The 13,562-nt window shown below is 41.2% G+C and overlaps 1 protein-coding gene across 1 annotated transcript in view; it reads left to right on the top strand.

Annotated features, from left to right (window-relative positions):
• ttll5 (tubulin tyrosine ligase-like family, member 5) overlaps positions 1-13,562 on the top strand; it is a 39,340-nt gene that overhangs the window by 5,150 nt on the left and 20,628 nt on the right. The window contains exons 12-18 of the mRNA XM_072458028.1: positions 9,267-9,348; positions 9,426-9,487; positions 10,896-10,987; positions 11,613-11,645; positions 12,504-12,590; positions 12,669-12,760; positions 13,222-13,284. Of these exons, the coding sequence (XP_072314129.1) occupies positions 9,267-9,348; positions 9,426-9,487; positions 10,896-10,987; positions 11,613-11,645; positions 12,504-12,590; positions 12,669-12,760; positions 13,222-13,284 (511 nt within the window). The remainder of the gene's footprint in view (positions 1-9,266; positions 9,349-9,425; positions 9,488-10,895; positions 10,988-11,612; positions 11,646-12,503; positions 12,591-12,668; positions 12,761-13,221; positions 13,285-13,562) is intronic.

Here is a 13,562-nt window from a genome sequence, read left to right as displayed (position 1 = left end):
ATGTCGTGAACAGCTTGACTTCCTTCCCTTGTTCCCGATTCCGTCTCGCTCGGTTCTTGGCTGCGTCTTCCTCACAGCTCCATTTTGCTGCCATTACCCCTGTTACTGTTGGCAGTAATTGTCTGCGCCCTTTCTTTCTGTCTGGCAGCCTTGGAGAATTTGGGTTTGGAGGTCCTCTAGCTTTGGATTTCGAAGTGTCCTTTAGCCTTTATCTTGTGTTTGACATTCTCCCTTATTTACTCATCTTTTCTTTAACCTCTCGACAAAAAAGAGGCTCAACACTTGTGACGGGCTTTTGCTAGACATAATAGCCATCTGATTGCTAGTTGTTTGGGTTGTTTTGGACATGGAGCAGCATCATCTCGCACCATCTGACAGTTGCCTGCATAGAGATGCTATCTGAGCCCTGAACATCTCTCCTGGCTGAAAGACGCCTCAACCAAGGGTGTAATTGTAGCAGGTATGCAGGTATTGTGAGGGTAACTCCATATTGTAGCTGTCATCCACAAGTAGATCTCCACTTAGATGTTGTTAGTCAAATACCCATGGCTTTATTCTGTGGTATGTAATGAACATAAGTATTGTGGTGTGTGCAGCAAATTTATTCTACCACCGATATTGAATAGCACAAAGACAGTCAGGTTGTATATCTTTTAGTGAGGCATAATATGTCGCGGTTGTAGCTGGATCCACTTACCATAGAACCCGAGTCTTTGTGTTGTCTTTAGATTGCCCCAAGCAAGTTAATTACACAGAGATTCTGCAGGATTAGGTTTCAGGTGACAGACAGTGACGGTTGCAGTGGACCACCCTCATCCACTGCCAGTGCGTTTGAACAAGCTCCCAGCGTGTGAGACGTGTAGGGACCAGTGTAACGCAAAGCTTTTACAGACTGACAGAAGTGTCAGAGCGCAGGCAGTCCAGTCTCACATCTCAGTGGGCTTTCTCTTACATAAACCAAACTCAAACCACCGAGGACTCATGTTCGCTAAGCTCTTGTCAGACCTGCTCCCCCCTCCTCTTGAACTTTCTCTCACTTTGCCGCTCAGCAAACATGTAGAGTCGCACTCTTCATTTGAGGTTTCAGATGATGCATTGCAGCCTTTAACAGGTACACCATTTACTTGTGCAGATGTGATAAAACATGGACCACGATCAAAGCGCCCAGAGGATTTAAATGGCTTTAGAGGACCAATAATGACTTTCAAAGTATCTCATTAATTCATTTGTAAATTGCATTTGTATACCTTTAATAATAGTAGTAATTTCAAACAAAGGTTCATGTAAATGGTTGGGGTCAAGCCAAGAAAATCTGTTTATAGAGCTGTAATGTCTCATGTGGTTAGAAATAAAGATAAGTGTTTTTTTTGGTAAAACATCAGAAGATGATGTGTGCGTGAATGTAAGTGGAGAAAATGCCACCCATGCTGCTCCTCACCACTGCCGTGTGATTAATGGACAGGCTTTTTGCTGAGGGATGCTGATTAGGAGATGTTTTGACTAAGATCTGATTAGCCAAGCCAAAGGACTATTTTATTACACGCAAAACATTCCACTTACTAGTCCTGTGTTCCACTCCATGGCCCTCATTAAGTGCTGAGTGTGGTTGGATCTCCTGTCTGTGAACTGCTCTCCCACTCTCCCTCTCTCCTCTACAGCGTGATGTACGTATCCCTGTGATGACAGTAACTCTGTCTGTTTAAGAATGATTAATATCCTGGAGCCCCGGTATGATAATACCCCGTTAGGCAGTGATTTTAATTTGTTGTGCTCTGTGTTTTCATGACTGTGGCTCCGGGCTGCCTCCCTTTGCTCCTTGTAACAGCACTCCAGAGTTTAAGAGCAATAACTTATTCACGAATGATGCAAGTCTAATTCAATTGTCCAAAATACGTTGCTATTATTGCTGCTTGTGACGGGTTGGAGCGAGAGGAGATTATTGTCTTTTGGGCGTTTGTCTCTTGTGGTAATTTTTCCAGCATCGCCCATCCAATAACACAAAAAAATGCTCTTCATCATGTCACATTTTTCTCCTCCTCCCTGCCGTCTCGAGGGTGTGATCCTCTCCTCTGTCTGCGATGCCTGTTGTGGTACGTTTAACAGCAGCACCCCCCCGGCAGCGGTCCAGCCACAGAACAAACGTTTGTAGTGACACGCGGCCCGACGGTTTGCTCCTAATTGGGGGAAAATGCATAGCACATGGAGTCGCTTTGTCGAGGTCTGCCGTTCTGCCTGGGCGTACACCTCCCCATTTTCCCCTGTTGTTGTGGTACCGCCGCTCCAAGTCCTAAAACATTTACTTCAGGCTTTTTCTATACGTCACCCAAACTGTCGTGACACTCTCTTTAGCTCTCAATTAGTCTCTGTCTGTCTCAATGTGGCTCTGTGTAATAATAGAATGGGAAACGGACTGTTTAAAATTATCTCTGGCTGTGTGTGTCTGGAAGTTAATGTAGTTATAAAGAAACATAATCCTGATCTCGACCTATACTGAAAACCCTGTGCTCTTTTACAATCTCCATGTAACAATCAGTGCAAGTACAAGTGCATAAAAGATGACGTAATTATACTGGTTGTAAGTTTAACGAGTGGGTCATTGCGCACTTCTAAAACATCTAATTTGTAGTTTTAGTAAAGATTGGAATCTGGGTATTGCTTTTTGTGTAAGTCCCAAGATGTAGTAGTAAGTCTCAGTAATATTGTTTTATATTTATATAACGCATTACCCATAATTACTGGTATTATTTTTTTTATTTAAAAAATAAATAAAAATGAAACAAGAACAAGAGTTCAAGTTCAACATAAATGTCCCATGTAGTCCAGAGTTGGTCAAATTTGTCCATTTTCTCCCATTTTCTGCATGTCAATTATAATGTTGGCGCAGTCCCTGATCCTCAGCGGGATTTGTCTCAACTATTTTGTGATGTCCTTTTTCCAGACCGCCAGGAGTATGCTTGAAAAGTATCCATGTATTGTGTCCGTGGCAGGAGTATTTACTATGTACTAGTTACTATGTAATCCTGCTTCCGAAGAGTGCCCTCGCTTTTTTGCTCGCTCCGCTTGCTATCGCTGCTTTCCTTATTTATTTTGCTTTTTAATCAGTTTTTGTCTTCCAAACATTTTTGCTTTAGACTTTTTCAAGTAAACCAAGGATTTTAAGAACATTTTTCCAGTTTTAACGACATATCTGACGCCAGCGACATGTCCGTGAGAAGAAGGGAGAAAGACTGTGAACGCTGTCGGAAATATCAACAAGAAATTAATGAGCTGAAAACACGGATATTTGTTTTGGAATCTGAAAAAGTTCTTCACGATACCATTCCTGTGTCAACCGACGGTAAGAAGAGCACACTTTTTACAAGAAAAACTGCTACTTTCAACCTAAACCGCAGTGACTCTGTGTCGTTTCCAAAACTGTCTAAAAACCAAAAAGACCAGGCTGTTTCTTGGAACAAACTTGGAGCAAAGCCTAAACGATACAAAGATAACGTGAAGTCACCTAAAATACAGCTCACCAACAGATTTTTACCACTTTCAGAGATGGAATTAAATGAAAAAAGGAAAGATGACGTGGCCAAAATACAGCAAGGAGGAACTGTGCCACAAGCCAAGGTCACGCAGATTGTTTTAGTTGGGGACGGCGCGATAAGTCACATGACGCATGAAAAGATAAACACACATTCTTTTCCAAGCGCCACTGTTTCTGAGATAACGTCACTCCTTCCAAATATTATGGCTAAGCATGGAGGAGCTAAACAGCTGATTGTGCACGTGGGTGCAGTGGACATGCGGCGGGAACAGACTGAAGTTTTGAAAAAAGACTTCTTGAAGTTATTCGACGTGCTTGATAAAATGGAAATCAAAACATTCATAAGTGGACCTCTTCCAAACATCGACAGGAGGATAAACAAGTTTAGCCGGCTTCTTCAGCTGAACACATGGCTGTCCAAAGAGTGTTCCCAGAGAGGACTACACTATATTGAGAACTTCTATCTATTCTGGAAACGAGAGGACCTGTTTAAGAGAAATGGCCCCCACCTATGCAGAGGTGGAGTGAGGGTGCTGACAGAGAACCTGCTCCACGCTCTGAGGCATTGGACTGGGCCTGGACAGGGTCCTGAGCAGATAGTTAGAGAAGAGAGGAATGAGAGAAGAATTCCTGCTCCCTCAGCCAGAGACCGAGCCAATGTTTCAACATCAAAAGCACCACAACCTCAGCCTCCACCAAAGGATTCATCAGCAGCTGCTCCACCACCACCAGCAAAGGATTCAGCTCCAGCTGCTCCACATTCACCTCCACCGCCTCCAGCAAAGGAACAATCTTCAAAGGCCTTGGACCCATCTGTGACAAGCCCAACAACATCCCTGTCATCGCCCCTGCCTTCACACCAGCCCTGGGTTCCCCCTGCAACATCTACTCCCACTAAAGATTCATCATTCTCCTTCTCATCTCCACTCTCACCCATGGGCCTTCCCAGCCATTTTGAAAGTCTGATCAAATCAGGCATTAAGATGGCTCCACTCACGCCCAATATAGCAAGGGCTATGTCAGTACCGACTACACCAACAAAAGCCCCACCACCATCCCCCCTCGCCTCTCACCTGGTCTCAAACTCTCCTTGGCTACAAAAGCCCCACCACCCATCCAACCTCGCCTTTCACCTGGTATCTCCCATAGCTAGGATGCACTGGGTCTCAGCGTTGCCGGGACTTATTGTCACATTAAAAATCAAACCAACCCGAGGCCCTATGTAAAAAGAGCCCCCCCTAGTGCTATCTCTGTAGTCACATCATCACAGAGATGGAAAAACAAAATGCGAGTCAGGCCCAATCTGAGAAATGTGATTCATATTCCCTGTGAAAAGATAAAGCCCAGTCCCACTGAAACTAGTCTGAAACTTGCTGTGCTAAATGTCAGATCCTTATGTAACAAATCTCTCTTAATTAATAATTTTATTTCTTCTTATAATCTTGATTTTATGTTTTTAACTGAAACATGGCTTGACAAAAACACAGGAAATGTAGTTCTGATAGAATCTGCTCCACCCAACTTTAAGTTTGAATCTGAAACACGAGAAAACAAAAAAGGGGGTGGAGTCTGTGCTGTCTTTAGAGATGAAATAATTACCCGCAGGTTGTCTTTTGGGGTGTTTTCATCATTTGAGTATGTATCCTTTAAAATGGAGCTAAAACGGTCTCCATCCATTCTCTTCATTGTTTTATACAAGCCTCCCCAGCACTGCCAAAGTTTTATTGATGATTTTACTGAGATGCTTTCAGTCATATGCACAGACTTTGATGGTTTGGTCATTACAGGTGATTTCAATGTGCATGTTGATAATATTTGTGACAGAAACGCTAAAGAGCTTGATGCTGTCCTTGAAACCTTCAGTCTTACTCAGCATGTGAGAGGCCCCACCCACAGCAAAGGACACACTCTAGATCTCATAATTACAAAGGGGGTAAATATTTCAAATGTTAATGTGATCGATGTTGCTCTGTCTGATCATTTCTGTTTCTTCTTTGATCTGTCTGTTTCTCCCAAACCTCCGGTTGGTCCTGCAGTTGTTCAGAGGAGACACATAAGTGATGGCACAGGTGCACTGTTTATGGAAATGATAAACTTTGAAAATGTCTCATGTTCTAATGTAAATGATTTGTTGAACTCTGTTACATCTAGTGTTTTGAATGTTCTGGACACCATCGCCCCTATAAAGGCTAAAATGGTTAAAAATAAGCAGAAGGCGCCATGGAGAAATGATGATTCGGTCAGGGCACAGAAAAGGGAGTGCCTCAGGGCCGAACGGAAATGGCGCAAGTCAAAGCTCCAGGTTCAAAAAGAGATTTACAAAGAAAAGCTGAACATGTACAACCTAATCTTATGTAGAACTAGGGAAAGATATTTTTCTGAAATAATTGGAAGCTGCAGTAACAACTCGCGTGTCCTGTTTGCCACAGTAAACAGATTAACAAACCCTCCAGCTCAGCTGCCGTTAGAACTCATTTCCACATCCAAGTGTAATGAGTTTGCATTATTCTTTAATAACAAAGTTCAGGGCATTAAAAATGCTATAAATCCCACAATGCAAAAAATTACCCTAAAACCACCAAGACACTTAGAGCTAACTCACTTTGCACCAGTAACTGACAAAACTGTCCATGAGATCATCACCAGTCTGAGTTCATCTACATGCTGCCTTGATGTGTTACCCACCAAATTTCTAAAGTCTGTGCTGAACAGTTTGTTAGTACCACTCACTCACATAGTTAACATGTCGCTTCAATCTGGAACATTCCCAATGTCTTTGAAAACTGCGGTCATAAAGCCTCTCCTAAAGAAGAGCAGTCTTGATGCCGCAGTACTGAGTCATTACCGGCCCATCTCTAATCTGCCATTTTGGGGCAAAGTCCTTGAAAAGGTTGTTTACCAACAGCTCACAGATTTCCTCTTAATAAACAACTCATTTGATGTTTTTCAGTCAGGTTTTAGACCTCATCACAGCACTGAGACTGCTCTTGTCAAGGTGACAAATGACATCCGCCTGAACACTGACACGGGCAAAGCCTCAGTTTTAATTCTGTTAGATCTGAGTGCTGCTTTTGACACTGTCGATCATGGGATCCTCTTACAGAGACTAGAGGACTGGGTGGGCATCACTGGCACTGCCCTAAACTGGTTAAGGTCCTATCTGGAAGACAGGAAGTACTTTGTTGAAATTGGTAGCTGTGTCTCAGACCACATGACCCTGACCTGTGGAGTGCCCCAAGGGTCAGTCCTGGGTCCCCTTCTGTTCAACCTCTACATGCTGCCGTTGGGTCAGTTGATACGCAGTGAAAATGTGTCCTATCACAATTATGCAGACGACACTCAGATCTATGTTTCACTGTCGGCAGGTGACTATGGACCAGTAGATTCACTCTGTCACTGCATCCAACAGATCAGTTTGTGGATGCAAAACAACTTTCTCCAGCTGAACTCAGACAAGACTGAAATAATCGTTTTTGGCCACAGAAACAAAGAGAAAGTGTTAGCGGTCACCTCCAGAGTCTCGCTCTAAAACCTACAAACCAAATTAGAAATCTGGGGGTAATAATGGACTCAGACTTGAACTTTAATAGCCACGTCAAATCAATAACATCAGCAGCTTTTTACCATCTAAAAAACATTGCCAAAATAAAAAATATAGTGTCAAAACCAGATTTAGAGAGACTTATCCATGCGTTTGTCTCCAGTAGATTAGACTACTGTAACGGCCTGCTCACTGGCCTCTCCAAACGAGCTGTAAAACAGCTGCAGTACATCCAGAACGCCGCTGCTCGGGTCCTGACTAGAACCAGGAAGTATGATCACATTAGTCCTGTTCTCAGGTCTCTGCACTGGCTCCCTGTGGCTCAGAGAATAGACTTTAAAGCAGCTCTGCTTGTGTACAAGTCTCTCCATGGCCTAGCACCAAAGTACATCTTGGATATGTTAGTGCCATATGAACCATCTCGGACTCTGAGGACCTCAGGGACCGGCCACCTGCTGGTGCCCAGAGTCAGGACAAAACATGGGGAATCTGCGTTTCAGTTTTATGCAGCTAAAATCTGGAACAGTCTTCCTGAAGATGTGAGACAGGCTTCTACTCTGACAATGTTCAAATCTAAGCTAAAAACAGTTTTGTTTAGCTGCGCATATGACTGAAGGGATTTTTTCTTTGCACTCTTCTCTTTTGTTTGTGATTTTATTAGTTTAGAAAATCAGTTGGATTGATAATTTTTAATTTAGTTAATTTTATTGAAGTTAATTTTTTATCTTTGCACTCTTCTCTTTTGTTTGTAATTTTATTAGTTTAGAAAATCAGTTGGATTGATCATTTTTAATTTAGTTAATTTTATTGTATTTCTGTAATTTCTTTGTGATTTGAATGCATTTTTCCTGCTGTGTGAAGCACTTTGAATTGCCTTGTGTATGAAATGTGCTCTACAAATAAACTTGCCTTGCCTTGCCTTGCCTATTGAGGGGGAGTGGCATGGTGGTGTCAAAAATAGTCTGGGATGCCTTTTTAATTTCAAAGTAATGTAAAACAGGATAGCAAACCATAATTTCAATTGATGCTACTACAAAAACTTGAAATTACTTTAAAGTTAGCAGAGTCTCTTTCATCTACTTTGCATTCTGTTTTCTCAACACAATTGAAACAAGTGCAGAATCAGGGCATTGCTTAAAGTCGCGCTGGCTTTTGTGTATTTAACTCTGGCATTGACCTGCGACGCTTGAACAAACAGCGCTGGTTATGGCGGCTTTAGAAGCTCCCACCCCCTGGCCTATTCTCAACACAGTCTGTCTGTCCTTTTGAAGTGTCTAGAAGAATTTTCCCTCTGGGTCTGTAGCTGGGTTTGCCCCATCCCAGTAAAAGTTGTGGGTTGTCGCCTTTGGGTGTCACTCCTGAGGGAGCTGCTGCTTTTATTCACCACAGTAAAGCGGAGAAATCCCTCAATCACGCATCTTTGTTTTGTCATACCGTCTCAAAGCTTATGGAGTAACATTTTGTAATCTCCTTACCATTTGTTATCCATTCTGAGTTATAGCTTAATTTTCTTGCAAAGTTACTCTCTGTAGTTGTGAAACTATTTGCACTGGTTGCGATTAAATCACAAGTTTAATGCTAATGTGACATGACAACCTGCAGAATGCATAACCCCAGTGTCATGACAGAATTACAAACTGGGTGTTTGAAATGATTCAGTGACACAGTTGGTGTTTGATCTCCAGTATTACACAAGCTGCTTCACGACAGATGAAATGTGTGTGTAGTTAGCTGATGTAAGGAGACCCATGTCTCAGTAGCAGACTTGAGTGAATGCTTCTTTGTGAGCAAATTATTCCAAAACATATATCTAATCAAGAGGCTGAAGGTCCCGGGCATGTTATTAAGTCAGTTTTATTATTGGAACTAAGCATCAGCTAACTAATTGAATACTTGAATATCTGGACTAAACACAGACTCCTAAACATGCCATGACTTAAAAGAAGAGGTTTTCTGATTTACACACAAAAAATACAGGAAATGTGTAAATGTAGTATTTTTGATTGAATGATGAACTGTTTGGCAGTAAGTGTACGCTACCAGCCTTCATCTGGGTCATATTCTGTAAAAACCTAATCTCACTTAACACAAACTGTTTAAAAATAGTGATAATTAGCTGCAGCCCTACGAAAGATTTAGTTCCATGTATTGAACTTACACCCCCTAATATGGCTTGATCTTTCCGTTTCTTTGCAGAACTGTATGGATTTGACGTCCTCATCGATGCCAAACTCAAACCTTGGTTACTAGAAGTCAACCTCTCTCCCTCATTAGCATGGTTGGTCCTGTTTTTGTTTTGGTGTCCAGTGAAAATACCCTTACCTTTGACCTGGGACGCTCTGATTTTATTTGCAGTGATGCGCCTCTGGATCTGAAGATAAAGGCCAGCATGATTGCAGACATGTTTTCACTTGTGGGTGAGTGTTAGCTAATACCGGTTTGTGTTCATAAAACTGAAGAATACAAACCCTTCAAGTGTGTATTTTTACTCTTTACCGTGACATGTTTACTTTACGCAATCATGTAAGTTATTGTTTTTCTTACAAATACGCCAAATTCTTCCAGTTAAATATTTATCTATGTTTGATTTTGCTTGTCAAGGGCTTTAATCGAAGAGTAAAAAATGTGTAGCCTTAAGCGGGATGAGCACTGTTTACACAATAGTGTTTGTGGCAGGGAATAACACGTCTGTGCTTTGGCCTTTCTCTTGTTAATTGTTCAGCGCTCAGAAAAGGGCTTGAATGGTCTGATAATCAATGTTAGCACAGACTTAAGTCATACACTACCACCACTTATTGTAGAGTGATTTATTATAGTAAATAGTACCTGCAGTATCATGCATGGGCATGACATTTTATTAAAAACATATATTGATATAAATATTAATTTCCTAAGCTTAATCAATAAAGACTTAATGATCATAAAAACAATTCTAAATTTCTACTCCAAACCACATGCTTTTACTGACAGAAGATTGGCTGTGGACCTCTCGATTAAAATAGCTGTTGATCATTGACAATGAACTTGATTAATTGCTGCCCTAATGAACATTTACTTTACAATTTACAAATAACTTACAACATGAATGCCCCCTGGATGACTGCCGCCTCACAAACTGACAGACTCCTTGCTTCATCTCCTAAAACCGTAAAGTCACTTTTTTTCTGGCCAAGTGATGAATGTGTGCAGCATGTGCCTGCATAAGTACCGTACATAATGTCCATGCTCACCAGGTTTAAACTGTTCTTAATGCAATGCAAGTTATCTTTGGCCTGAGACGTTACAGCAGGTCTCAGAGAAAATGAGCAGTGACATGTAAAACATTGCACATCTATTATGTAGCAAACAAACAAAGTGGTTGTTGGCTGATAACACTTGGGTCCCATCCCAGACCTGTAAATAATGACAGCATTCCATTTGCATTCACTTTCTGCCCGTGCACAGCTGCAGGCTCTGTGTCACCCATCCTTATGATAATTGCTGTGTTTAGGCAGGAGCATGGCAGCAGCCTGATTCTTACCCGACAGCTTGAATGAGGACGTATAAATAGCCTGGAGCTCCAAGCTGTCAATAGATGCAATTCAGTCAGGTTGTACCGTAAACAAATGACATTAACTTTAGTGCGATAGGAAATGCTACAGGAATGACAAACATCCTTTATCTGTTGAGAAGCATCAGGTGATTGTACAGTAAAGTGCATGTATTATATAGTATTTACAGTTATTGGGGCTTTGTTCTGACCTTGTACACACAATTAACTTAAATACTTGAAAGAATGTGAATGACTGTTTTAACGCGGCTGTCCATAATTGTGGTTTTGTGCAGGTTTGGTGTGCCAGGATCCTCTTTCCAGACAGCCACGCAGTGAACGGGTCACACCGAACCCAAGCCCGAAGCATCTGGAGCCACGAACACAGGTACTCAACACAGAGAGCCAAAAGCTGCAGTCATTTACCCTGTGAACCAGTGGTGCTCCTGCCCAGGGCTGTGCTGCATGCTTTCAGCAAATCAAATTCAATGACTTCTTTGGAAAAATCACTGTCATGCTTTAAAACAGTTAGTTTTATTACAATTTATAACTAACATCAGTTAGTACAGCTTTAAATTGTGTCTTTTTATAGCATACATATATTCATTTAATGTTTTTTCTTAATTTCCATTATTTACATTGTAGATTCTCACTGTAAAAATATCACTGAACACTGCAGTAAAAGATTGAAATATATCAAAATAGCCACCTCTGCTTTAATTGCTGCTTTTCACACTTTTCACATTTCACTTTTTCACAAATTATTTACCTTTTTGTCTACATAATTCCATAGATCTTGCCTCAAACAGTTAATGTCTCCAGTATATATCCACAATGTAGAAAGTAGTCATCATTGAATGAGATGTCCAAACCTTTGACTGGAAGTGAATATGAAATACAACAATATATTTGTCTGTAGTGTTGTAGTTTTCTTATGATTTAGTTGTTTTTGAGGGTTGGTCAAAGCTCACTATATCACTGTACTGCTGCTAACTGTGTTCATTGCCTCTTAGAGACCACAGAAAGCTGCTCCACAATCTGTAGAGGTAAGTACTTCAGAATCATTCATAGTAATTTTTCTCTGTCCATTTGCAACCGCCTGATGTCTGCTGGTAAGAAATTGCTTCTGCTTTGCTTATTTCATTATGTGGATTTGCTATTTCTCAAAGTGACAGCCGCTTGATATCGATTCCTGATGGTATATAAAATAGGCACTTCATTACATTAGCAAAGTGGCTTGTGCAACCAAGTAATTAAAACTACTGCAATGCACCACTTTGTGAGGAAAGAATCCTAAAGTCCCCAAAAGTCTGAAACAGCAATGGCATAAAGCAAGGCTGATCACACAGTCAATGGCCTGAGCAGGGCAGAGAGGAAACCTGTTTTTTCTCTTGACTGTGATTAGACCAAACAGATGAGGGCTTTTTTAGCTGGATTAGGCCATGTCACGTTTTGGCTCTAGTTGCCCCCCACCCCCGGCCGTGTCAGACAAATTAAACGTAATCCCCTGCTATTTTTATGACAAATTCTGTTTGTGATCCTGTGGGATTGTGCCCTGCCGCCTGCTCTCAGTTCCAACCTGCATGCCAGAGCTGTCAATCATAGGCTGGTCATGTATAAGCTGAGGATACAGGCAGAAATGCTACACTGAGCAAAAGTATGCAATTCTCGTGAGAGGGAGAAGTGCTCAAGGCCTCGTTCTCCGTTTACTCTGGAAATGTTCATTTTTAAACGTCTGATATTGACAAAATATAAAATCTGATGTAGGCATTTGTGATTGTTTTTGAGACTATTTAAGTACATCAAATTGAACTTCAGTATTCAGCATTCGTGTTGGAAAATTATACTGAATTATAAAAGTCAGTAGTCATGGAGTAACATGGAACCCTTCTGCTCTGGTGCAGCAACAGCCACATTCATTGTCCAGTAATTCTGAAACAGACGTGTTAAAAGGCCAGGGTGACAGCACTCTGAATCTTACAGCTGAAGAGGTGAGGTCCTGTTCATAAAATATGAAACTACAACATGCAGTGTAGAGACGTATCGCTTTCTAAACGGGTCATCCACAGGTCAAAGTGCTGAGGAGAATAAAGGAGGAGTATGAGCGACGTGGTGGCTTCATAAGAATCTTCCCCACTGCTGAAACATGGGAGCGCTATAGGTGCGTCATGCATGTGCTATAGCTGCTCATCATAACAGTGTGCTTTCTTTTAAAGGCAATACATATGTTTCATTTGACATAGTTTGACATAGTTTGATGAAAGGATGTAGATAATAAACCTTGTTACATTTTAACAAGGTTTATTATCTACATCCTGACTAAGCCAAGAATACTATATTGAAACACAGAAAAGTGCAGCCAATTATTTAAAGACAAAAACTACATAATAACAGCATACTGTCAATATATAGTCATATTTAGTGTGTACAGTAATGAGAGTATGTGTGTAGTGTTTTACCACAGACTGGCATTATGACCACATTTAGAAGTGGCATCTTCCCAAAGAGCTAAATCTCCAAGAGCAAACGTTAACACATTTGCTGTAAAATAAGTAGGTGAGGACTCAATGGAGCCTACGACTTCATAGCCATTGTAATTTTCTTATTATCTTCTCTTTTTAGTGGATATCTGGAATCCAAAACATCACTGAACTCTATGTTGGCGCACAGACTTTTCCATGGAAGGTAAGCGTTTCCAGTGTGGTCAGGATTGGGAAATAAGTCTCAACATCAGTTTGTGGAAAAGGTTGGATTCTGATGTGGCATTTGTCTGGTCTTGACTGCATAGGTAAGAGGAACAGCTGAGAAGATGTTGCATAGTCAACTTTTCCAGCTGCACCCAATGTCTGTGTGGCTTTGTGGTGCTAAACTGTTTTAGATTTGCCTTATTACTCAACCATTGTTTTACAATTTAATTCACTAATTTACACAGGAGTCATTTTACTCCTTATTTGAAAGTGACA

The sequence above is a fragment of the Eucyclogobius newberryi genome, unplaced genomic scaffold, assembly GCF_026437365.1.
Source record: "Eucyclogobius newberryi isolate DKJ021-1_F unplaced genomic scaffold, fEucNew1.0.hap1 SCAF_21, whole genome shotgun sequence".
Taxonomy (NCBI): Eukaryota; Metazoa; Chordata; class Actinopteri; order Gobiiformes; family Gobiidae; genus Eucyclogobius; species Eucyclogobius newberryi.
The sequence above is the reverse complement of the archived record's forward strand: the minus strand, read 5'-3'. Positions and strand labels throughout refer to the sequence as shown.